The sequence below is a fragment of the Aedes albopictus genome, chromosome 1, assembly GCF_035046485.1.
Source record: "Aedes albopictus strain Foshan chromosome 1, AalbF5, whole genome shotgun sequence".
Taxonomy (NCBI): Eukaryota; Metazoa; Arthropoda; class Insecta; order Diptera; family Culicidae; genus Aedes; species Aedes albopictus.
Genome location: NC_085136.1, coordinates 245,189,120 through 245,215,327, shown reverse-complemented (window position 1 = coordinate 245,215,327; position 26,208 = coordinate 245,189,120). Strand labels below are relative to the sequence as shown.

Genomic DNA, 26,208 nt, shown 5'->3' with positions numbered 1-26,208 from the left:
TATTCGCCATGTGATAACTGAGTCGGCAGTGGCCAGTCAATGCTTTGACCAGAATGTTGCAATTCTGTTTTGAAAGATTTGTTAGATACTTTGCCACCCCTAGAGATGGCTCAGTACAATACAATTTTGTTTGACGACATGACTCCAAACTATGCCAGTATTGTTTGTGCTGAGTTGCAGCCCAGGTGTCAATCTGAAGCTTCACCCAACACTTGGATACCGGAATAGCTGGCTCAGGACCAATGAAGTCATGTGATGCTCCAGTGCGGGCTAACTCATCAGCCAATTCATTTCCAGCGATGGAAGAATGGCCAGGTACCCATACAAGGTGAACAGCGTTTGCTGAATTCAGCTCCTCAATTTGAGTTCGACAAGCGATAACTATCTTCGACCTGGAGTTGGCCGAAGCAAGTGCTTTAATAGCAGCCTGGCTATCTGAACAGAAGTATATTACTTTGCCCATTACGTGCTGCTGAAGTGCTGATTGCACTCCGCACATAAGAGCAAAGATTTCGGCCTGAAAAACGGTGCAGTGTCTGCCAAGTGAATAAGACTGATACAGCCTTAGCTCACGAGAATAAACACCAGCACCTGCTCGACCTTCGAGAAGGGAGCCATCAGTGTAACATACGATGCCGTCTGAAATACTTCTCTCCAGATAACCAGATGTCCACTCTTCCCGGGAAGGGAATTTCGTGGAAAATGTCCTATATGGAAAATTACAAGCAATTGTAAGATCACTTGGAGCAAGGACAACTTTGTCCCAATTCACCAAAAGTGGAAACAACGAGGTGTGTGTTGAACTGCGGTTCACAGGAGTTTCCTCTAGTAAACCGAGTACCCATAGGCGGTAAGTGCAAGAAAGTGCTTCTTGTTTGAGATGAATGTGTAGTGGGGCAACGTCAAAGAGAACTTCGAGCGCTGCCGTGGGAGTTGAAGAGAACGCTCCAGACATCGCCATTAAGCACATCCTTTGGAGATGGCCTAACTTTGATTGGACCGTTCTCACTTCGCCCTTTTGCCACTACACAAGACATCCATAAGCCAATATTGGCCGAACAACAGTTGTGTAGATCCATTTGATATACTTGGGTTTTAGACCCCAAGTTGTACCAAAGATTCGCCGGCATTGCCCGAAGGCCATACAAGCTTTCTTGATTCTGAACTCAACATGAGGTGTCCAGGAAAGCTTGGAATCAAGAATGACTCCAACGTACTTTACCTGTTCAGTCACATTGATTTCAGAATCAAAGAGACGTAAAGTTCGAACACCATTACGGTTTCGCTTTTCCGTGAAAAGAACAATAGATGTTTTACTCGGATTAACCGTAAGGCCATATTGGCGACACCAACCCTCAACTACCTGAAGAGCGTTTTGCATCAGGTCGAAAAGGGTGCTGATGCACATACCGACTAACAATGTTAGGTAGTCGTCGGCAAAACCATAAGTAGGAAAACCGCTATTATTGAGTTGCCTCAATAGCGTATCTGCTACGAGATTCCATAAAAGTGGTGATAAGACTCTCCCTTGGGGGCATCCACAAACACTCAATTTCCTAATCGCCGCTTGACGCAATGTCGATAAGAGATGTCGGTTTTTGAGCATTTGGTGAATCCAATTGGAAATCATTGTAGATATACCATGACCCCGTGCGGCTTCCAATATGGCATCGAAAGGCACGTTGTCAAAGGCACCCTCGATATCTAAGAAAACACCCAAGCAGGATTGCTTTTGAGCGAATGCCTTCTCGATATCGTAAACAACTTTGTGTAAAAGAGTCACAGTGGACTTTCCAGATTGGTAAGCATGTTGGTTCACATGAAGAGGCACATTGGCCAGATGAACATCACGGATGTGATGATCGACTATGCGTTCTAAGCATTTCAGAAGAAAAGAGGTCAAACTGATAGGTCTGAAGCTCTTTGCTTCTTCATACGACGCGCGACCCACATTCGGAATAAACTTCACAGTAATATCCCGCCAGGATTTGGGAATATACCCTGTAGCAAAACTGGAAACAAGTAGTTGTTTCAAAACATGTTTGAAATGATCAAATCCCTTCTGAAACAAAATAGGATAAATCCCATCTGCCCCAGGAGATTTGAAAGGAGCAGAGCTATTAAATGTCCATTCAATCGATTCTAAAGTTATGATACTCCGAGCCGAAGCTAAAGAATCATAACTACAAGAAAAGACATCAGGTTCATCCGAATATGTAATATCCACACATCCGGGGTAGTGTGTACTGAATAAACATTCCAAAACTTCCTCATCAGAGGAAGTGAAATCACCATTTGGCAAACGAAGTTCGTTCACTTGAAAACCCTTAGATTTTGCAAGGATTTTGTTCAATCGACTGGCTTTACTCAGACTGGAAACATTTGTACAAAGGTTTTTCCAGCCGGATCGTTCAGCAGACCGAAGAGCTTTCTGGTAGGCCTTGCGAGCCAACCTGAAAGCCTCCGATCCAGCCGAACGTCGTCTGTTCCAACTCTTTCTACATTGTTTCCTGAGCTTCGCCAGATCGGAGTTCCACCAAGGGGTTCCTCTTGTGGTCTTCACAGACCGCAGAGGGCAGGCTTCTTCAAAAGCTTCCATGATGAAGGCCGTTGTAGTATCAACGGCATCATCTAAATCACTTGGAGTGTCAATTGATGGTGAGTATCCATGAAATTTGGCTGCAACCAAATCGGTAAAGAGATCCCAGTTGGTTGACCGGGGATTCCTGAAACGCAAAGTTTGCGAAGTAACATTCACATGTTCAAACAAGATGTAACGATGGTCAAATAAAGATTCTTCATCTGACACATGCCAATTGGTCAGCTCATGACTAATTCCGCTAGAGCAAAGCGTTATGTCTAACACTTCCTCTCTACCAGATACCATGAAGGTTGGGCGGTTGCCTATGTTAAGTAATCCAAGATCTGTACTACTTAAGTGTTCCATCAAACTGGAGCCTCTCAAATTGATGTCTGAGCTGCCCCAGATTATATGGTGAGCATTAGCATCACTACCAACAATTAGCGGAAGGCCTTTTGAAGTGCAGTATGCAATGACTTGCTTGAAAGCATCCGTAGGGGATGGTTCATCATGCGGTAAATAAACCGAACAATAGACGTATTTCCTGTTGAGGTTTCCAACAGATACATCTATTGTGATAGCACATACATCTCTAGTAGTTAGTTCAGAGATGAGTGTAGCAACGATTGCGTTATTGACAAGCACACATGCTCAAGGCATGACACGTGAGTTTGCCATTTCATTTTTACTGAAAGTAGCAAACACCGGATTCACAAGGTTTCCTAAATAGAAATTCCCCTTACGAAAGTAAGGTTCTTGGACTAACGCCACTTGGGCTGTACCATTTTGCATAAGTCTACAAAGATTGATTGTTGCTGTTCTTTTGTGCTGAAGATTGATCTGAGCTATCCTAACCGTAGCCACTACCCAAACTAGGTAAGATTAAACTCTTAACAATCACAGCACAAAAAAGAACAGCAACAATAAACAGCAACAATAAACAACGACCCACCTCCGTGTCGTAGACTAGTACACGATTCTGAAAGTAACTTCCGAGAATCTTGTACAGGTACTCCGGTATCCCCAGACGCAAGAGCGCATCGGCAATAGCAGTAAAACTGGCAGTTTAGATGTATTACATTGTCACATTTGATATTGATAAAGATGGGTAATTGAGTAACTCAGAGAATATGTCACATAACATAAATCTTAACCAGACGTATTTCTGGACATTACACTTTGTATCCTTTGAGCACTTCCACTTGCGTTTTGTGAGCATTCAGGGAGGAGACCACTAACATCAGTTACATCCCCTGATTCTTAAAACTTTGCAGGTGGGTTCTATAGAGAGATAACGTTTGATTGCTTTGACGCTCATGCTCACAACAGAAACACGTGTTTGGCGATCAAATTAAGATTTGAATTGTGGAAAAAAATCTACATGCAACGGTGGGAATCGAACCCACGACTCTCAATTCGCTAGACGGGCGCTTCTTTCCTCCAAGATACAGAGCCAACTTCGTCCACTGAAGGCACAGAACTGAACTCGGTTCCACTAATGCACATGGTTTGTTCTTTCTCACGATCCAAATCTTCGTCGGATGGAATTAGATGAACATCTACACGTCTCTGTTGTGTGCATATCCGAATTAGGAGTCGTGAGTTCGATTCCCACCAGAGCGCGTGAATTTCTTTTCATAATTCAAATCTCAATTTATCCATTAAAACCCATTAAAAAAGCAATGTCAAAGAATGTCAAACAAACTGGACTCATGTCATATAGATTGTATTAACCATTTGAAATGTATTTACAGTGTTCGTTTCAAGTAACGCAAAATCGTGACATTTAACAGCCATATTATGTACCCAGTGTATCCTCGGTGTGTGCGTCGGACCGCTAGCAAAAACAATGTTAAATACACCTAAATCTACTTGTTGGTTTCCTGTCCGACCAATTTCGGTTTGCGCCTTGAAGGTGAGCAACACAATGTCTCTCATTGCTCCCCTTTCTTGTTTCCTTGGATCAAACCTCCCCGGGGCGAATACATCGTATTCTCTTGAAACATAACATATCCCAGTCACCCAAGCTGTGATAACCCATGCGATAATACCGGCGGCGACGGCGACGACCCAAGCACAAAAAACAGCCAGGACGACAACGATAAACAGATTGTTAAAAGCTTCCAAATGCCCCCTGCCCTGTGCAGAACACACCTACCCTATGTACCTGATAAAATATTCATCCAGCCACTCGAGAGAACGTCTCGAGAGCGCGACAATCGTTATCAAAGCAATAAATTTCATGCCCGCAAGATGCCTTAAAGCCGGGCTAATGAGAAAATGACTTTTTCCGTCGTTCCATCTCGGTTTGCTAATTACTTGGCTCGAAGCCGCGCTTAATCTCATTAGGCTTTGATGGTTGGTTCTCATTTTCTTCTCACTTTCTGCATTTCTTCCTCAACAGGTAGGAGACGAAATTCTGGCCGTCAATCTGGTGGACGTCACAAGGATGTCACTGGACGATGTGGTCATCATTATGTCGATACCGAGGCGTCTGGTATTGGCTATCCGGCAACGACGTGGTTCCCGTGGAGCCAATTCTCCGGGACCACCTCAAATGTCCCGTCCGGAGCAGAAACCCCCGCCAGTGGTCGTCATCAAGCGAGACTTGAGGGATGACGACCTGGACGATTCGGACCGGGCGCCGCGTTCATCAAGGTCTACCCGAGTACGCCGAATGGGTGATGGCCGGGAGATGACCCAGTCACACTCCCGGATGGGACTTGGCATCAACAGCTACAGTCCTCAAAGCGAGCAGCTCGATTTGTACTACGGTCCTCGACAGGGCCAATCAGTGGAAACACCCAGCTGGGGCTACAAACCACCGCCACCGCCGTCTGTCATCACCGAACAACCGAAGGGAACGCACGGCTTCCAGACTTCGCACTCATACTATCAGAACGCCGGCACGCTGGAAAGTCTCGCCGAAAAGGTACACTCATTCTACCCCAGCGCCAACCGACGGATGTCGGCCGGAACCGGCGTCACCATGTCGCAATCCCACCAACGGTTTCCACGGAGCGGTTCCGATCAACACCTGCCACGAGTCGAATACGCCGACTACCAATCGCTCGGGAGACACGCACTGTTACGGTCTAGCCTAAAGTCCGACCTCGTCCAGGCAGCTCCCATCGCCGGCGGTACTCTTGACCGCTACGGACGCTACGAACATCCACCGTCATCACGCACACCGAAATACGGTCCATCACCGTTGGGCGCCACTGGATCTCTCCAGAGGCGCTCGCGTCCAGCGTTGGACTACTCAAGCGATACGGAAGCTACCATTGGTCCACGGCCTAGCTATTACTACTACAACCACCCGGCAATGGCGAACACGATAGCTCGCGGCAGTACGCAAGCCCTCGGAGGTGGCCCAGAGTTCGCCAAGTTCAATTCGCTCCCGCGGGATCGACCAGGATCCCGCATGGGACTCCGAAGTCGCATAGGTGAACGCCTGCAGGACGAAAACGATGGAAACCTATCAGCTCCCGAGTACTCACTGCCCATCCGGAGGGATCCCCGAGATCTACGTCAGCGTCTAACCGCCAGTCCATCGATCTTCACCTCGGATGAATACCGAGCTTGGCTGCGACGGGCACCAAGCAGTTCTGCCATCTGTGAACAGATGCGAGCCTCGCGCGACATCCTAAATCAACAGCGAGCACACCGGTTCTCCTGTTCCGCTGAAAACATCCACGACGTGCTGAAGAACACCGAAAATATCTACAGCAGCCGGACGGCGCTCACAGGCGGCACTCTGGATCGGCACAGTCTAACCGCAGCCGGAGGTCCTCGCATGTCATCACTGCCGGTACGGTCTATGTCTTCGCAGCACATCGGACCGTCATCGATCCGTTCGCCGAGCGTCCGGCGGATGCGACAACTACTGGAGTTGACCCAGGCCGGTCCGGGCGGTGTGCCGGGATCAGCCTTGGCAGCCCTAACCGGCCATCAAAGCCCGGCACCGACACCAAGCACAACACTGCCCCGCACCCACCGTCAGATCGACATCAACCCGGCCGAGTACACCAAATACAAGCTGGATAAACCAGGTAAGGATGGGTTTGCCATTTCTAAGGTTCAAGGTATTCATTCGCACTTTTATCCAGTGGTCGACGCCATCGGCATGTCCGGTATGCTGTGGATCCATCTGCTTGCCGGCCGCGGACTACGGGCCATGTCCGAAACGTCCCAGGCCCAGCAGCCGATGATCAGGGACTTGTACTGCGTACTGGAGTGCGACCGTATCCATAAGGCGCGTACCGTGGTGCGATCGGGCGATCTACAGTTCGACTGGGACGAATCCTTCGAGCTGGATCTGGTGTGCAACAAACAGTTGGATGTTCTGGTATACTCGTGGGATCCGCAACATCGGCACAAGCTATGCTACCGGGGTGCACTGTCGCTCACTACTCTACTACGGCAGTCACCAATCCATCAGCTTGCGCTCAAGGTAATTCGAACACGGATCATGCCCTTTCTAGTTCGCATCGGCTTACTGTTTCTCTTCCAGGTTGAACCCCGCGGTACCATCTATCTGCGCTTGCGGCACACGGATCCTTTCCAGCTGTACCGGCGTCGTGGACTGCCCAGCCTGCGGGGTAACGTGCCGGCGCTGTTCGGAGCGGACCTGGAAACGGTAGTGACACGCGAATCCAAGGGTGCTCCCGGAAGCGCTCCAGTTCCTATCATTCTGCGCCGGTGCGTCGAGGAAGTCGAGCGGCGCGGATTGGACATCATCGGCCTGTACCGGTTGTGTGGATCGGCGACCAAGAAACGATTGCTCAGGTTTGATGTTTGCTTCTTAGCGATGTGCTTGAATTGTGGGATTGATAAGGGGATAATCTCGATTACAGGGAAGCGTTCGAGCGTAATAGCCGAGCGGTTGAGCTCACGCCAGAACACGTACCGGACATCAACGTCATCACCGGCGTTCTCAAGGACTATCTCCGAGAACTTCCCGAGCCGCTGTTTACCAAGTGTCTGTTCCAAATGACGGTCGATGCGCTAGGTAGTTCTGTCGTTCAGGGTAGAGCCAGGGGACTAATCGAAGCTTGTGGTTTTGTACTTTCAGGTGTCTGCCTGCCAGATGATCCGGAAGGTAATGCCAAGCTAATGCTCAGTATTTTGGACTGTTTGCCAAGGGCAAACCGGGTAAGTGCCAGGCTATTGGCCTTTAAACGGTATAACCGTATTCAACCTATCCCTTCAACAGGCAACGCTGGTCTTCTTGTTGGATCATCTGTCGCTGGTGGTGTCCGCATCGGAGCGGAACAAGATGTCCGCCCAGGCTCTGGCCACGGTTATGGGCCCACCGTTGATGCTGCACTCGTCCAGTGCCGGCCCGAACGAAGAGATCGATCACGCACAACCGATCGCAGTGCTCAAGTATCTGCTGCAGATCTGGCCGCAGCCACAGCACGGCCACGTCACTGGTACTTCAGGTAACGTAGTCTCTGACTTCCTGCTAGCAAGTGTCCTAAAACCGCAAGTTTAGATGTTGTCTTACTCTATCATCATTACAACTATCGTTCCGTTTTATTTCGATTTTGCGAGTGATAATCGTTACCCCCAAATGCAGCTCTCATTGTTGTTCCCGCTCGCCAATCATTGTCAATCACGCACGGCGTTCCGATTATGATATGTTTGTTCATATTTATCGTTTTCCATCGCAGATTGCAACCGTCTCCTGAAAATGCCTTAACGTCGAATGCCTTGCATCCTTTCCATTGTGAATCACTCCTTCAAAATAACACAACGGCTCCACTGGCAAAGACAAACTTACGGGCTGATCATCTAGCAGATATCAGATCGATCCGTACGTTTGTCTATTGTTTTTCCATTTATTTGTACCGTAACAATCAAAGCAAGCCTTGTCCATCCTTATTTATAGTTTCTCTGTCACCAACCAAATGCAGGAATCGCCACTCTCTTATTTACAACCACACTCAAAACTTCAGCCCCTCCATTTGCATCCTAAAATCAACTGTAGTGAACAATAGCGAATTTTCTTTTGTTCTACCGCAACATCCATCTCACGCCTACCTACACGCCTCCACCTGGCATTGAGGATCCACCAAAGTCCGTTTCTTGGTTTCTCAGGTTACAAAGACACACAAACAACCAATCACTGCGTTTCTGAATTTGATTTGATCTTCGTTCATGTGCATCCAAGCAAACCAGATTCTCGCTGTCTTTTTCGAACTCTCTCTCTGTATCTCTGTTTCTTTCTCTATCTTTCTCAATTAAAAATCAGTAGAAATATCCACCAATCGGCAACGACTGCAATAACAGTATTCTCTTAGAACTACACTTTACGATTTCCGTTCGTATGACTTCTGTTTCTATTTCTGTGTAAATATTCGTATTTTATCTGCGAATGCTCTGATTTTTTGTCTCACTTCACCACAACAACTTCAATCTACTACTACTACTCACAAACAATACCAACACTAACTTCCGGTTAAAAATATCGAGTCTGAACACCACCAAAAGAACCACGCGGTTGTGAGTGAGAATCAAAAGAGAATTTACGAAACAAAATAACATAAATAGATCGGTCTCGTTTCTCCGAAAGATGGCGCGCGGATCGGGTTATTTCGGATGAGTGAGCGATTCCTGTCCATACGCCGTATACTTATCTCTCTCTGTCTCTCTCTATAAATATTTTCCCTTTACAACCTTTTGATTCTAGCTGTTTCATACTGTCTTGTCCCGGCGTTTTGTCATCCCTCCCCCTCCATTTCCAGCATTTGTTTTAGAAAACTCAATACCATTTCCCAATCGATCCCGATAAGTGTGGGCCGTTTGTGTGTTTGACAGATGTTGACAGCCAGTCATCGGTGAAAGAATCAATAGATTGTTTTGTGTGTGGTAGATCCTATTGGTGTTTGAAACCTCACTGTAGCCGTATATCAATTATCAATTGCATAGAAAATGTGTATTACTGTGCGAACGGTTGAATAACTTTTAAGGAATTACAGCCTACATCAATGTACGTTCCATTTCAGTCTTGTGGGTTTGCCTTTGAATTTTGTTTGCCAAGCCTAGTAATCATCAGAAACCTTTAGGGGAAAAGGAGATACCCAAATAAAGGTACTTGTCGCCCAACTCTCAACCTCCGTACTCAAAGCCTTGATCGTAAAATAGAGAGTCGACAACCTAGAAGCAGCATTGTTGAGCTCTGGTCCTCACAAGTATCTCAATTCTCAGGGGTCTCCAGTTAGCCTAGCGGTTAAGGCTATGGATCGCCAATCCGGAGACGGCGGGTTCGATTCCCGTTCCGGTCGGGAAAATTTTCTCGACTCCCTGGGCATAGTGTATCATTGTACTTGCCTCACAATATACAAAATCATGCAATGGCAGGCAAAGAATGCCCTTCAATTAATAACTGCGGAAGTGCTCAAAGAACACTAAGTTGAAGCGAGGCAGGCCAAGTCCCAGTGGGGACGTCGAGCCATAAAGAAGAAGAAAAAGAAGAAGTATCTCAATTACCTCATGCTTCTGCGGGTCCGTCGATGACATTGACCACGAAAGGTCAAACGAAAAAGGTACGGCTTAAACAACGTCTGTTCTGGCATCCCACGGTTGAGTATGAAATACTGGATCTTGTCAGCTATACCTATCAGTACACTTCCTGACCTAGCCCTAAACCGTACCCATTGTCATCGTGTTTCCAGAACCACCAGAAGGCTAGTGCAGGTCACACCCTCAAGGTTAGCAGCCAAGTCTTGCAGTTACGGACTTTTTTTAGGAGGTGCAGGCGTATTGCCAACTTAGTAAACGGTCGCACCGCCGCCTATGTCCTCAGAAGGTGAGGCCCTTTCCCGTACATCGCAGAAGTAGTTCCTGACATAGGGCTTACATCTGCCCGGAGAAACCTTTTCATGCCACGGGTTCGGAACCAAGGTAACTGACGCCACGACAAAGGCATATCATGCAGTCTTTCGTGCGGGCAACGGTCCGATAAAAAAGCTGAGTTCGACCGCAGGGCATAGGTTAGACCTACGTAGCTGACTACGAACTCCTGGACCGCCTCTCTGATGCCAGAAATAGCAACTCCTCGAATCTATAAGACACCTGCTCTGTAGCTCCGAGACGAAATGGACGATAGCAGACGAATCGGCGTTCCAGCCAAACACATCTCTACACATACTCTGGACAAGAATGTCTGGAGTCGTGTGGTAAGCATGTGGTTACGCACAGTGCGAAGGTCTACTAACACAACTATCTACTCTCGGATTCTTTAGTGGAACTGTCTCACGCACGCTGCCACTTTGAGTCATTGAGGCCACCAAGCAGGCCTACGTATGCCGCCGTGCCGCGCATTTCGAACCTCACTGTATTCTCTCCGATAAGGATACCGCTATAGGTATCATACCGGTGATAACTCAAAGTGCATTGTGCGGTACGGTACGGTTACCCTACGTCTCCACTAGATAGGATTGTCTTGCCATTATGCTGCCAGAAAGAGAAAACGTAACAGAAATGATCAACACCGCTGCTCTCCATGCAAACGGCGAGAGAACATTTCTGGCAAAACACATCTGTTCAAAAAAAAAAGGCAAGACATTTATGTCTAGTTGAGACGTAGGGTAAGTGCGTACCGTACGTACTTCACAGTTTACTACGGTAGCTTTTGGTACGTAGTTCTGTGACCCAAGCAAGTATATTGATCTATATTCTGACGGGTCTCCGGGTGGGTTCTCCGCCTTTGGCAACAGTACTTTTAAGGCCAGCTTCGGCCTCTGCAATCGCTACTTTTAAGCCTAGGTTTGGAACTCCGACCGGACCTGGAGTCTTACCTACACTAAAGGATTGTTTAATCTCCGTAAGTTCCTCACCAGTGACCCTCCCCTCATCGACAGCTGTCCTACGAAAGGAGGCCAAGGACTAGAATCACGTCGCGGGAAAAGCCTCTCAATGATCCCCTCTAACATCTCTGGAGACAAGGGATGCCATATATACAGATTTATTTGTATTATACAGGTTTCGTTTTATATGAAATACAGATTTTTGAGCAAAAGCGGCCATCTTATTTTTGTATGAGATATAGATTTTTCACCAAAATTTTGTATGGGATACAGATTTTTGGAAATAGTGATACAGATTTTTCAAAAAATCATCTGGCATCTTCAATCACTTAACCTAATTTACAGCTCTTTTGTCCACTAGGGCACTGCGTGAGCGATTCCAATTGAAAACTGTACTTACAATTTGTACAGCGCCTAAATGTATTCTATTTCAATTATACTACATCGAACTGGTTGCCGTTGCGCTGCTTTCACTTTTACCCTATCATGGTAGAATGATGAGCACGAGGATGTCGCTGTGTTGGCTGTTGTTTCTTCCTTTTTTCCAGTCCGATTGGGGGTCCATTATGAGTTCCGTTCGCTGATGTCCAAATATCCGGGTTCATTTGAGCCATGGGCTCAGAAGAGGGTCAGTGTCAGCTGCTCTCAGGGGGAAAGAGCAACTGACGAAAGTGCCGGGGCTGGGATCGAACCCATGACCATCTGCTCATGAAGCAAACGTGTTGCCACTACGCCACGGGCCCCGGAACACTACACCTCTTGTCTTGACCATCGCGATCCTGTAGGCATCAACCCACGAATTCACATTGGCACTCTGGCAGAGATCCTCAAAGCAGGCCTCTTTGCTTGCCCTTACCTCAGTCTTCAGCGCGGCTTTTGCAGCGGCGAACACCATCCGCCGTTCGTTTCGCTCTTCCTCAGATTGTGCTCGCTGCATTCGCCGCCTAGCCCGTACGCAGACACGGCGCAGGTCCGCAATCGCTTGAGTCCACCAGTAAGCCAGTGGGCTCCCATTTCTAGGGTGACCTCGCCTTGGCATGGTCGCATCACAAGCACGCGAGAGCACCGCTAGCAGCTCGTCGCCGTCTAAACCAAGTAGTCCAGCTACTTATCGGCGCTGCAGTCTTGGGGAATCAAAACGACTGTTTTAGATTTGTCCAGACGTTTCGACGCTGTTTCGAGTTATCTTTGAAGAGGATTCCCCAAGACTGCAGCGCCGATAAAGTAGCTAGATCACACATATCAGTCGAACTCAAGTACCGTAGGTTTCGCTCACGGCGGAGCACCTCCCTGAATACCCCTTTGTCGAAGTATGATGTCTTCCACCTGCGAGGGCTTGGCCTTGGCCTAGCCGTCTCTTCCTCTACCCGCTGCCTGCTGTTGTTGTAGTAAATACTGTAGCAAACTGCCAGGTGATCGCTGTGAGTGTAGCCATCGTCTACTCTCCAGTTCGAGCTACTTGTTAGGCCAGGACTACAAAAAAAACGTCAATAATCGTCTCCGACTAAAGGTACTCTTGGTACCGACACTAGCCAGGTCGACATCTAGCATTGCCAGTGCCTCTAGCAGGATCCCGCTGGTTCGTAAAATGGCTTCCCGAATCCACAGCCCAGCCAGGCATTGAAGTCACCCGCTATTACCAGCGGCTTCATCCTCTCAGCAAGTACGGTCGTCATAGAGTCCAGCATCTGCGTGAACTGCTCGACCAACAACCGCGGAGGCGCATAGCAGCTACAGAAGAAGACCCCGTTCACTTTGGTGCCCACGAAGTCCTCATATAGATAGTAGACCGCAACTCCTGAACTGAAGTATTTACCCCTTGATTTACCCGTCGTCCATATCGCAGCCATTTTTCCGATCGTATCCTATTATCGTTGTACTCGGTATGGGGTCCACTATGATGGCGTTATCCGTCCCCCACTCAGAAACAGCATGACAAAGCAGTTGCTGAGCTGCGTCACAGTGGTTCAGACTCAGCAGCGTTACCCGCACTATGATTTGTAAGCTGTGGTTCTTCGAAAGACCGGATACCTTGGGTCTTCTGTTGGGTGCTTACTGCTTGCGGATTTCCCGAAACAAATCAAACACGTGGGTAGATCCGTGATTTATGGCCTTCCGCGCCGCATCGTCTGTACAGTTTGCTCCCGTCAGGGCCTTTACAGTCCCATGACTTGGGTCCTGATTCCAAACACCTGAAGCAAACTTCCGGTGGCTCATGCACGGTCGTCTGTGTTCTTGCCGGACCTTCCTATAGCCGAACAGCTGTGGTGGCCACCTGCACCTTGCATTTTTCCCGCAGGTCCGTGACGAACTCTGCCGAGCCCGTGTTCTCGTCCAGATTTTTGACCTTCAGAGTCGCCTCCGCTGTAAGAGCCCACACCTCTACATCCTCGAGGACTTTTTCTGCCAGACATTTGTAGGTAACGCTCTTGTAGATTTTGTCATGCATGAGCTCGAGGATCATTTCGCCGGTGCGATTATGCCGAATATTACGTACGCCGGCTCCAAAGCCCACGAGTTTCTCATCGCCTTCAAGACTTCCGATTATTTAGAATTGTTCGTCTTGATAACAAGCGCGTTACCATTATCAAGCTTGGCGCCTGCCTTTCTGTCCTTCCTTGCAGTGTCGTGACGAACACTTCCGTGATCTCATCCAGGTTTCCATACTGAAGAGTCAGTTCAGAAGTAAGGGCTCTCACTTCTACTCCTTTGCCAAGGACTTCCTCCGCAAACATTTGTAGGCTGGGCCCTCGTATGTGATTACCTTCTGAAGCTCAAGGACCATTTTATCGGTACGAGTACGTCTCTAATACAGCGTAAACGGTTCCAAGATCGTTGAGCTTGGACTCGTTGGTTTTGATGATGAGAACGTTACATTTGTACCTATTACTGGTAACTGCTCTAAACTGACCTTATCTTCTTCTTACGCCTATCCACAAGGATCCAAAAGGTACCCTTTCCTTAGTCCGCCCTAACCTATGGTAGCTGAGGGCTCACACAAGCTCGCAGCGCTCTGCTCCTCTCAACTTCGGACAAGCCAGCTCCTCCCAGTCTTCTGGGAAATCTGGCTGGGGTTCGACTCAGGGAGTTTGTTGCCCTTTTGTTCCGAAGTTAACATTCTTCTTCACCTTCAGCAGCTTCTGCGACTGCTTTGAGCTCCCAGTCGCATCTCACGTCTTTGACGGACAAACCACTTAGTTTAGTTCCCGATTTTGGGAGAAAAAGGCCACTGCGGCATCGCTGTTGAAGATCTACCATGAAACAGTCTCGGTTTTGGGTTGGTAACAATGGGGCACGTTCGGTGTAGTACTAGATTTGTAGTAATGAGCTGAATTTTTGTATGGTGAGAAGGTCAATTATCCGTTTCTGCAATGAAATGATGAAAAAAGCGTGGGTATTACGGTTCCTTGCCTTATTTGATACTGTTTGAGCAAAACTTTGGGCAACAGTGTTGTTGTTTTCTCCATTTCTTGCAACATAAACAACATAGTTATCCAAAGTTTTGCTCAAACAGCATCAAATTAGGCAAGGAATCATAATACCCACGCTTTTTGAACCATTTCATTGCAGAAACGGAGAACTGACCTTCTCACCATACAAAAATTCAGCTCATTACTTCAATTCTAGTACTACACCGAACGTCTCCTATTGATTATTCACGAGTTGAAAAGTACGCAACAGTTTTAGCTTCTGTCTTTGTACCGACTTTTCGAACCCTCTAAGCAGAATACCCTCTTCAAATGAGTGTAATCAGTTTCGTACCTTTTAATTCCGCCCTGTGTTGCTTATATTTTGACAGATACCCGTATTTCGACTAAAACTTGTTCTCTTCCTCAGTGTCAGTTATCCACTGGATCCACTCCGGTGTTGGCGAAGATGGCTTCGTCGGATCCAGAACTTTCTGGCAACGCCGGTTCTCGGACCAGTTTGGTGGAGGTAGGCCGACCGGCCAGCGGGCGGCGGCCGAGGAACAATAGGACCGTATTCGTTACACGCGGCCCGTTGGTTAGCAGCAGGTCGGTTAGAGGGCGTCCAATCCTGACTCGTAGTGTGGTCCTCAACAATGGCCGCCAATGCAGCGTCAGTAGGTCGAGCCACAACACTGGCCTCCAAGGACGGTGGGGGAGTGTCCTAGACGGGCCGGTAGGGCACGGCGGTCTTCCGATCCGATCGATCCGAACTCGGATGATCTAGTATCACTTCCACAACTGTCGGTACGAATCCAAATTGCTGTCACTACGGATGGTCTGCACTCTCGAAATCGGTTCACAATAACGTGTCTTTTGGGCGGTCTTGTTCGATGGGTAGCCAAAAATCAACTGCCCGCCCCTTCGCAATCGCGTCGTCATCCCACTCCTATTTTCCTTTGCTCCCTTTTGCTTCCGCCTCCCGATACTGATCAACTTCACTCCGCTCGATTACGCCACCCACCATCAAACGCAAAGTTTGAGGGTAAGTCGATATGCAGGGGTTTGAAACGACCGTTTCTAAACTTACAATAATGTCCCTACCAGTCCACATATCCATTGCGAAAATACAAACAATGTTACTTGTTAGTAACAATGTAATGAAATTCAAAGCCAGGCTACCAGCGCAGCGATTCGGTGTCGACATTGGTGAGGTGTTTGCCCCAGTCACTAGTCAAGCAACATTTCAAACGTTCTTGACAGTGGCAGCGAAGCACGACATGCTTTCAGCATCTGGATGTTAAAATGGCCTATCTACATGGAGCTTTGAAGAAGGAAGTTTACATGCGACAACCGCCGGGATTGGTAAAGACCGGAAATGAACAGATGGTGTGCAGTTTCAGCGTAGCATCTACACGGATTACGCCAGTCTGCTCGCTGCGGGAAGAGGAAGCTGGATAAAGTGCTCGTGAAGAATGGACTCAGGCTGCTGCAGCAGATCCTTGCCTTTAAATACGAGACAATGGCAAGACAAAAGTTCTTCATCTGTTGTATGTTGACGACCTTAAGTACGGCGTCATGGCGGCGTATCCAAGATCAGCTAGGGCAACTACATCGACAAGAAGGTCGACCGTAGACGCTATCCAGTCGGTTACAAAAACCGTCGGGAAAGCACTCGAGCGTAAGAGAAGGGGGATTCGCTACTGTGCAGTAGTGCCTCTAGATGTAAGAAACGCGTTCAATAGCGCCAGTGGGCCAGCTATTGCCGATGTGTTCCTGCGTCTAAGGATACCCGGGTATCTGTACAAGATTCTCAGAAGTTACTTCCAGAATCGAGTACTATTTTACGACACAGAGGTGGGTCGCAAGTGCTTCCACATAACCTCAGGAGTCCCGCAAGGTTCCACTGTGGGTCCGGTGTTATGGAATGTCATGTACGACGAGGTATTGAGGTAAGCGTCCCTGTGGGAATGATGATTTTCTGATTTGCCACCGACATAATACGCTTGAAGTCTACGGTGAAACGATCGAGGAGGTGAAGTTGACTACCAGGAACTAGAAAACTGGAAACTAGAGTCGGAGCAGCAGGCAGTGATCATTGTAGGCGAGTGCACTATCCCGTCGAAGCGCTCCGTCAAACACTTGAGCGGGATGATCAGCGATAAGCTCACCTTCGATAGCCACGTTGATTAAGCCTGCAAAAGAGCCTCCACAGCTATTGCGTCACTGTCCCGGATGATGTCCAATAGCTCTGCGATGTACACCAGTAAGCGCAAGCTTCTGGCTAGTATCGCTACGTCCATACTAAGGTATGGCGGCCCGGCGTGGGGCACTGCGCTGAGTACTGAATGCTACCGACGTAAGCTGGCAAGTACTTACAGGCTTATGTGCCTGAGGGTTGCGAGCGTGTACCGTATCGTGTCACACGACGCTCTCTGCGTCATCACTGGTATAATGCCTATCGGCATCCTTATCAGTGAGGACATGGAGTGCTTCGAAATGCGCGGCACAAGAGGCATACGCAGGACTGTCAGGATGGCCTCTATGGTCAAATGGCAGCGCGCATGGGACAGTTCCATCAAAGGAAGGTGGACCCATATGTTGATCCCGAGGGTAGATAGTTGGATTAATAAACGTCATGGGGGAATTACATTCCACCTGAGTATCTACACCGTTAGGGGCATGCGGATTCTCCCGAATGCTCAGTGTGCGCTGGTTTAGAAAAAAAGACGGCGGAACACGTTTTGTTCGTGTGCCCGCGTTTTCGCACAATGCGTGACCGTATGCTGGCCACATGCGGAGAGGACACAACTCCGGACAATCTTGTCCAGAGGATGAGTAGGGACGAGTTTGGCTGGAACACCGCTTCAACGGCTATTACCCACATCGTCTGGGAGCTACAGAGGAGGTAGCGCGAGGACTCGGAGAATGACTAGTTCAGTTGCGGTACGAGAGGTGGTCCAGGGGTTCTGAGTCGGCTTCGTAGGTCATACCGATGCCCTGCGGTCGAGATCGACCCTTACAGCGATTAGATGGCCGCGGACAGGAAGTCCCGGTACCGCTGCTGTCGTGGCGTCGGTCTACTGGGTTGGATCCGAGCCCGCGGTAGGAAAGGGGTCCCCGGTAAGGGCCGGGGCAGGTGGAGACCCTGCTGTCAGCAATCTTCTGGTGCATCTTTGCGGGCAGGTCAGATCGGGTCAGATGGGCTTCAGTTCTTGATGTCTGCTAACCAGTTGGGCGCGGGCGGGGTTGACCCTGCCCGCCTTCCGACGACAAAAGGAGTGGTGAGGACCACTCGGGAAACTGGCTAAACGCCAGCATGCTACCGTGATGGACTCTCCAATAACTCGCTTTGATGTTCGTTGCTGCAGGCTACACAGCTAACCTTGAGGGTGCGATATTTACAAGCCCCTCTATGAAGCAATACCTTCCGGAGAGAGGGTTTGGCGACCATGGGAATGTGTTTAGTGTGTCGCGGAGAGAGTAGTCCTGGCTTTTACTATTGTAGTAGAAGACGGCCTCAGCCCCACACTACCCTAACCTTCCTGTTAGGGTGACTGTTTGCAGATTCTCCCCCTACGGTTTAGAAGGAAAAAAAGAGCCTTTACAGTCTCATGACTTGTGTCCTGGTTCAAAACACCTGAAGCAAACCTCCGGTGGCTCATGCAAAGTCAGTTGGCCTACCGACAAGCGCACCTGGAGCTTCCCCATTTTCACGGACTTATTGTCAGTCACCACAGGTACCTGAACCACGATCGCCTGTGTCCTTGCCGGACCTTCTTTAGACCATCCCTTCAGCAGTGACCACATTTCTATTATATTTGAGATGGACCATACTACAAGCAATACTGGAAATAGGAAACCGTTTCATCACATTAATTGGGAAGAGTATCTAGCAGAAGTTTTAAGAAGAGTAGAAAGCTCAAGATGTGAAAATTTCGAAGACTTCTATAATATTATCTAAGCAAGCATACCATCTGTAGCTACATCGAGATACAGGAATACCTATAATAAAACGCCACAACCGGCCACAACCACAACCGTGGTGGGACTCAGAGTTAAATAGAAAAGTGAAACAAATTCGAGATAGCTTCCAAGCGTGGAGGCTTAGTGGTTATTCTTTGTATTTGTATGAGAACTACCAAAAGTGTAAAAATGAATTCAAGCAAATGTTCAAAGATAAGAAATGTGAAGCGTGGAGTAAGTTTTGTGATTAGCTGGACAGTGGCTCATCTTTATCCAGTATTTTACGAGCGCTAATGGCTGCCAGAATGTGGTTCAATTTCTGGTAGGGATCAGCCGATTTGACGTTTTGCTTGTGTCATCTGACAGCTGATCGATAAGATTGAAGATTGATCTTATCGATCAGCTGTCAGACAACACAAGCCAAACATCAAAACGACTGTTCCCTGCTAGAAAGTGAGCAAAATTCTGGCGGCCATTAGCGCTCGTAAAATGCTGGATTATCATTGGTCCGAAAATTCAAAAGTAGGCAAAGTGGTAGCAATGTTCCAAGAGATCCAGAAATGGTGGACGAACTTCTTCAAAGATTGGCTCCTGCATCCACCATGGAGCCGTGGCATTCCAGTCTCCCCGTTGTAGTGAATGAAGGGTCACAGAGCAACCCCTGGGGATGATGGAATATCATATGCTGCCCTACGAGATCTACCCGCGGCTGCCAGAAAAGTGTTGCTGAAAATTTACAACGAAATCTTCATCTCAGAAGTCATTCCTGAAAGCTGGAAAGTGTTCAACATAGTGCCTATTTTGAGGCCCGGTCAAGGTGTGAATTCAGCTAAATCATACAGAGCAATTGCTCTTGCTTCCTGTTTTTGTTAGATTTGATGATCGAATAGAGGGTCGAGTGGATAATGGAATCTGAAGATTTGTTTACGGAAGAGCTCTGTGGATTTCGATAGGGGAAAGGTACTCAGGATGCCCTGTTTTCAATAGTCAACATTGCACGTGAATCCAGTCGTGCACATGATCTTTTGTGCATGGTAGATATACGAAGTGCTTATGACTGTGTTAATATCAACAAACTGGTGGATGAACTTTTACGTTGGCGTATTCCCGTTAATCTTGTGAGGATTATCTACAACTTGTTTCGGGAACGGACACTAAGTGTTCAAATCAATGATAGTGTGAATAGTAACCTGGCTAGGACTCCCACAAGGTTCATCACTTAACCCATAATGTTTCAATGTACATATAAACAATGTAGTGAGAAACGCGTCAGCCCAAGATGGAGTCATTTTAGTTAGCTTTACGGATGATATGTCATTGATGACTTCTGGGAAGGATATAGTCAGGAGCGGAAGTGATCCAACAAGCGTTGGATGGTGTAGTGTGTGACCTCACGAATATTTGGCTAGAAGTATCACCGTCCAAATGCAATAGGTGTAAACCCGTATATGAGCCGAGGATCATCATCGGGATCAATCGTATCTCACACGAATACAACGCCAAGTTGTTAGGGTTACATTTGACTTCAACTCTCTCCTGGAATAATTATGAACAATACCTCAAGCGTCGAGTGTACCCATACATCAACTTCCTTCGTAGTGTGGCTGGGGTTCTCACCTTACAGTGCTGTTGAACGTGTATGAGTCATGCATAAAACCAATACTAGACTATGGAGCAGACTGCCAAGAGTGGATCTCAGTGGCAGTGTATTAGAATATTTATGCATCGGGTCCACAAAAACTACCCACACTCAGTCGTTGGAAGTGTTGAGTGGTGCCGAACCTCTCCAAATCTGGAGGGAGATTGCTGCGGAAAAATTCGTGAGAAAGACGTTCTTCGTATACGTATAAGTGGCATGAGAATTACGCTATACCGTTCATGACCCGAGATGATACTACTGCAATCAGTCGAGGTATTATAAGGAAGAGGAACGCTATAACGAATTGTAGAGGTTGAGAGAGATAGAGAGAAAAAGATCAATAGGGCATATAGCGTCAGTTGCGGTGATGCACTACCGGAAAAACAATGCAAACGATCAACATGAAATGAAACGTGAGTCTTGTAAAGCATTTTGTGCGAGAAGGTATCGCTCCTCCTCGTTAGCGTGCGTTTGGCTGCAGGATTCGGCTCAAGATTCGGCTGGTGTGCTCGGAAGTGTCCCTCCGGACACTACACGAATGATGGGAGATTACTGGATCGTTTACCGTGTTATATATACGAAAGAAAAGTAAAGCACTACATGCCGAGAATCGATCTCACCATCCATTCAAAACCAGGAACTGCGAACATGAGTTGGGATCAGCAGGTTCAGGAAGTCTTGTCAGCCAGGTACAGTGGATACACCTGTCTAGCAACAGATGGGTCTAAATGCGAGGACAACATTGGAGCAGCGGTAATATCTACATCTTTACCCGAAGCTATATTAAAGAAACTTCTGCAGAACGCATCCGTGTTTACTGCAGAAATGTGTGGGCTACTATGTGCAGTGCAAAGCTTATTCAACTTGTGTGGCAGAAAGTTCGTTATTACAGACAGTATGAGCAGCTTAACTAGCCTGACTAGTAACAAAATAGCATGTTATATGTACTCCTATGCTATTGTTCCAAATCCGAAAGAATTTGAAGCTTTTATGGGATATATGATCAGCTTTCTGTGGATACTAGCTCATGAAGGGGTCGAGCTTAACGAAGAAGCAGATAAAAAAACTCCCACAAAGATCGTCCTTAGATGTGGACACTGTGTATCACCGGTTTAACATATTCCGTCTACAAAATTTCCTCCACGTACCGTAGACCATAGAAAGTATAACGTGAGTGCGAGTATCTAAATATATTTAGAGATTCTTTTTGGTTTTCTAATGGCCTCTCTTGGAGGACGTACCATCGAGACGGCTAAGATCCGTTTGTATGATCACGATCACCGAGCAAGCAAACCAAATATCAACAGTTTTCATAAATAGGGATGCATCTCTTACACTTTTATTTCAACGCCAGCTAATTGTAACCTTGAAATTACCTACCATCATTGGAATTACCAAAATCAGCCGTAACATATTCTAAAGCTTCTTCTAAGAATTATTCCTGCCTAGTAGTATTGGGATACCCTGTATCCGTCCATCCATCCTTACCTATCAGTGTCTCAATACTCTTAATGGGAATGTTCTTGTGCCTAACCCTACTTGGTGTCGTACCTGTATGTGTATCAAGTATGAAGGAACCTCTATTCTCTCTATCCCAGTAATCCTCTATCCTGACCCCCATCAATATCGTCCCCCCAAAAACTGCCAATTCACTCTCATAAAGCGTACGCAATATCTCGTGGTTAATTCAGAGTCCTATGTAGACAGGTCGGCGCGGCGAGCCAGTAGAGCCGCGTGGAAACAAAGCCAGTGCGTTGCCAGCGGGCAAATCTCCGGCGCCACACCCATCCCTCCCATCATCGTTGGGGGCGGCACCCCTCAGCCTCAGCAGCAGCAGTCTCAGCCTCAGCTCCAACACCAGCCACCGATCTCAGCTCCAGCATCCGTCATCGGCGGCAGCAGCGTCGGCGGCGGCGGCATCATCCTCCCTGTCGGCGGCATCGGGGACAGCGGCGGCATCGGCGTCGGCATTAGCAGCGGATGCTATCTCCCGTTCAGTAGCCAACAGTCCATCAACAACCTCCTTACAACGCGGTCCGCATCCGCTCTCAGCCACTCCCAGCAGTCTACCGTATCAATCAGTAGTGGCTCAGTTAGCTCAATCCCATCGAGCCTCGCCACAAGCGGGCCCACAGGTAATGATCAAACAACCAATCTCTCAGAATCTCACTCGACAACCCTCTCCTTTTCTACTGTTGTACCGAACGTACTCCTACTAGGTACTAAACGTACTCGCGATATGTGTAGAATACAACAAACAGACCAGACAGTTGACACTCCCAACAGTTCACACGCACACAAGCTGATTTATTTTGCGTTTTGTCTATAGTGTCAAGCAAGTGTCCAATTCTTTTGAACATACACCAACACTAACGAGCACCTTAACCGCGCACTTTGAATCGATCTACTTACTTATACATCTTACGATCATCCCCTAGTCTTAGCGTTGCCACTCTTGTTACGTTAGCGATTGATGAAGCCGCCGCGATCCGCACAGCCAACTAACTCTGGTGCGTTTCTCTTGCAGCCCCATCTATTGGAGGGCTCAGCGGCCTCGGCGGAGCACGGCCAATCGCCACGTCACGTCACACCCTCCCCAAGCTCTAGTTCCACCTCGTCGGCGTCCGGATCCGGTTCCGGTAAGTTCTAATGTGACGGCATCCACGAAGCAGAAAATAACCTTTCTAATCCATCCACAGGTACTGATACCATCAAACGTGGCGCATCACCCGCTTCGGTTAAGTTCAAAGAATCCGGCAGTAGCTATTCCCTCAAGTCCGACACGAGCCGCATTCTCAGCAGTAGCGGTAGCCTGTCGAAGAAGTACACTCCCAACGGCAATGGTGGCGGCGGCGGCGGCAGCGGTGTCGAGCACATCATGGCCAACGGTTCCTCTCCGTACGAGCATCATCCGCCGTCGTCGATGACGTCTTCTTCGCTTCTTGGCAACGGCAATGGAGCTATTCGCAAGCAGCAGCAGCAGCAGCATCAGCGTGACGGCAATGGCAGCACCAGCAGCACTATCAACAATGGACCAAATATCTCCTCATCATCAGATTTACAACTTCCATCCAGAAGTGTTCTTTTCTCATCGGATTACCTATCATCCTCATCGACCTCCTCGGCAGCGGTAACGGCAACAGCAACGACGGTAACGAAACCAATGGCGCCCCTCTCGACGCTTGACGTGGCCACGTTCAGCCTGGACGAGAAGAACAACTTGGTGGTGTCTCCATCGCCTTCATCGGCTTCGGAGTCCTCGCATCACTCGTCGAACTCTTCGCTACGGGAACGATCGCCACAGCCTTCGCCTTCACTGAAGCGCCAGGAGCCTGTCGATCGAACCGATAGCGTTAGCAGCTCCAGCGCAGGCGGTTCAGGGTTGTTCTCCTCGTTACGCAGTCAAACTCTCGGCAGTTACCAGTTCCCGTCGAGTACGCTGAAGTTGTCGAGTCAGCTGAGCGCCGATTCGGCAGGTTCTTCGGCAGACGACGGCAGCACTTCGTCGTTGCTTCGCAAACTCACCACTTCGTTGTCGAGGTCCATCACCAGTAATACAGGCACATTACCATTATCGTTAGGTAGACAAGGCGCTAGTAGTGCACTATATCAGCAAGACACGAGCTATTCGGGCGGCAGTAGTAGTGGTAAGTCAACGAGTGCTTCTCTGAATTACGCAAGCCCAGCGGGTGGTGGTAGTAGTTTACTGAGCGGTGGCGACGGGAATGGGGGCAGTGCCGTTACGACGGCAGCGGCCGTCAGTAGTATGAGCATCTACGGAACGCTCCCGAAGAATTCTTCGATTTATTCGTATGGGGGGACGGCATCTAGCTTACTAACGGGCACGTCTAGCTCGTACGGAATAAGCGACAGGTTACGGGCCCTGACCGGTAGCGGTAGTGGTAGCGCTGGTGGGGACAGTTCCAGTGGGCTGGGATCTAGCATGACAGCGACGACCACTTCGTCAAGCTCCGGCGTGGACAGCGGAGCCGGCTCCAGTGCTGCCGATCTGGGCGCTAGCGGGTACGACTACGAATCGTCTGGATTCTCGTCCACTGGATTGACGTCGTCCTACGGCGCCACGTCTGCTTCCTCTTCCGTGTCCATGACTACGTCGGCGGGCTCCGGGCTTTCGTCGTCGTACTTCAGCACCGGAAGCGGTAGCAGTCCTTTCGGTGGAAACGGTGGCGGTGGTGGTGATACGACTAGCAGTAGCGGTCCTCCGACATATCGAGTGCAATATTCGTCAACGAACCCCTTCCTACCCAGTTACAATCCTCCGAGCGATAATGGCGGTAGCAGTGGTGGTGGTGCCGGTAACGGTACGGCAAGCGGGCGCAACGGTGGACTACGGTCCTCGGACGAAGACGACTCGTTCGATATGAAGTAAGATGGAAGCAGGGACATTCAAGTTTGTTGAACTTAGTAAACGAATTGCCGAGAATTACAGAGAAAAAGAAGCCGATAACTACGCAAGTGTAGGCTGTATAAGCCTTAAATAAAGTATGGTCTCAATTTTTTGCAATACTTACAGATGAATCTTCTTCGACGTTTCGATTCTTTCTAGAACCTTTTTCAAGGCTCAATAAGCAATCAATAAAATTTCTTATCCCAACGTATCGGCTAGAAACATGATATTTCTCATTCGATTTCTTTAATATCAACCTATCAGAATCTCGGGAATGTTTTTACTAAGTCTAACAAAAACAGTACGTAAACCAGTTGAACTCAAACAGTATTAGTCAAAGCTGACCATGGATACTTAGAGCCCTCTCCGTGAACTATGGCATAGGATAATTATTAATACCAACCTAACAATCAAATCCCTTGTCTGTTTTCGCCCAAACGATGCATTTTCCCGACAACAAAACAATCAAAACGAAGGCATTTCCTTTCTCGAGTATTCAACACTACCGTATTGTTTACACTAAGCTGGGCGCGTGTTTTTACACGCCCACTGACACTCCTTTTCTAGTTACGTTTTATCGCAAGGTTACAGGTCTACACATATATTACCGAAAAGACAAAACTATAGGCAAGCATTACACTAGACAAAACAAAATACAAATTTTGCAGAAAAAAAACAAACGTACTTATGCATTATACAGCAGTATTGTATACCGGAAGGGGAACGTACCAAATCGAATCGATCGAAAACCAGTTACAAAACAAAACGAAATTTAGATGTAGCACTTGCAATCATCGGCAACAGGATCGTTTAGAAAAAGAAAAAGGTTACATAGTATTATACTGAACGTGTGTGCATTTGATACGCTTTACTTGTCCTTTCGAGCGAACGAACAAACCAACAAAAGTAAAATCCAATTATCGATCTCAAATTGCTTTAAACGAAAACCATTACCAGCAACGCGCAATTTCACAAAACTCACTCACACACACACACACGCAGTCACGATTCTCCGTATATGCTCCGCGTTAGATGTTCGTAGAACAAAAGTGCGCGCAACAGGAAAACAAAATAAAAATAACAAATCGAAAACAATAAGACGAAAAAGAACAAGACTAACTTTTACAATTGATTACAATTATTAAGCGAGAAAACAGAAAAAGGGAAAAGCAAAAGAAACATCTCTCACAAACACAACCACACAGCCGCACGCCATTGAAGCATACCAATGCACAAGTTGAATCCGAAAATTTGCTAGAAAAAATCGCTTTAAAAATGCCTAGAAAAAAAAATGAACAAAAACAAAAGGCACACGTCTGTAAAATAACCGATAGCCACAACGACATTAGCAATCCGATTTTGAGAAACTGCGAAAGTACTATTATGTTTCCAGT

General features: G+C 47.8%; 1 protein-coding gene across 5 annotated transcripts in view; it reads left to right on the top strand.

Annotated features, from left to right (window-relative positions):
* The window catches only part of LOC109411862 (rho GTPase-activating protein 100F), a 293,033-nt gene extending 266,844 nt beyond the window's left edge, over positions 1 to 26,189 (top strand). For 2 of the 5 annotated variants that reach the window (XM_062846535.1, XM_062846538.1), the window contains 9 exons: positions 4,986 to 6,633; positions 6,691 to 7,034; positions 7,095 to 7,369; positions 7,438 to 7,592; positions 7,656 to 7,735; positions 7,797 to 8,025; positions 22,114 to 22,541; positions 22,934 to 23,045; positions 23,106 to 26,189. In XM_062846535.1, coding sequence (XP_062702519.1) covers positions 4,986 to 6,633; positions 6,691 to 7,034; positions 7,095 to 7,369; positions 7,438 to 7,592; positions 7,656 to 7,735; positions 7,797 to 8,025; positions 22,114 to 22,541; positions 22,934 to 23,045; positions 23,106 to 24,796 — 4,962 coding nt within the window. In that variant the 3' untranslated portion in view covers positions 24,797 to 26,189. Of the gene's footprint in view, positions 1 to 4,985; positions 6,634 to 6,690; positions 7,035 to 7,094; positions 7,370 to 7,437; positions 7,596 to 7,655; positions 7,736 to 7,796; positions 8,026 to 22,109; positions 22,542 to 22,933; positions 23,046 to 23,105 lie in introns of all 5 variants that reach the window. The other 3 variants (XM_062846534.1, XM_062846537.1, XM_062846539.1) reach the window with 2 other exon arrangements.
* Positions 26,190 to 26,208: the final 19 nt, after the last annotated feature.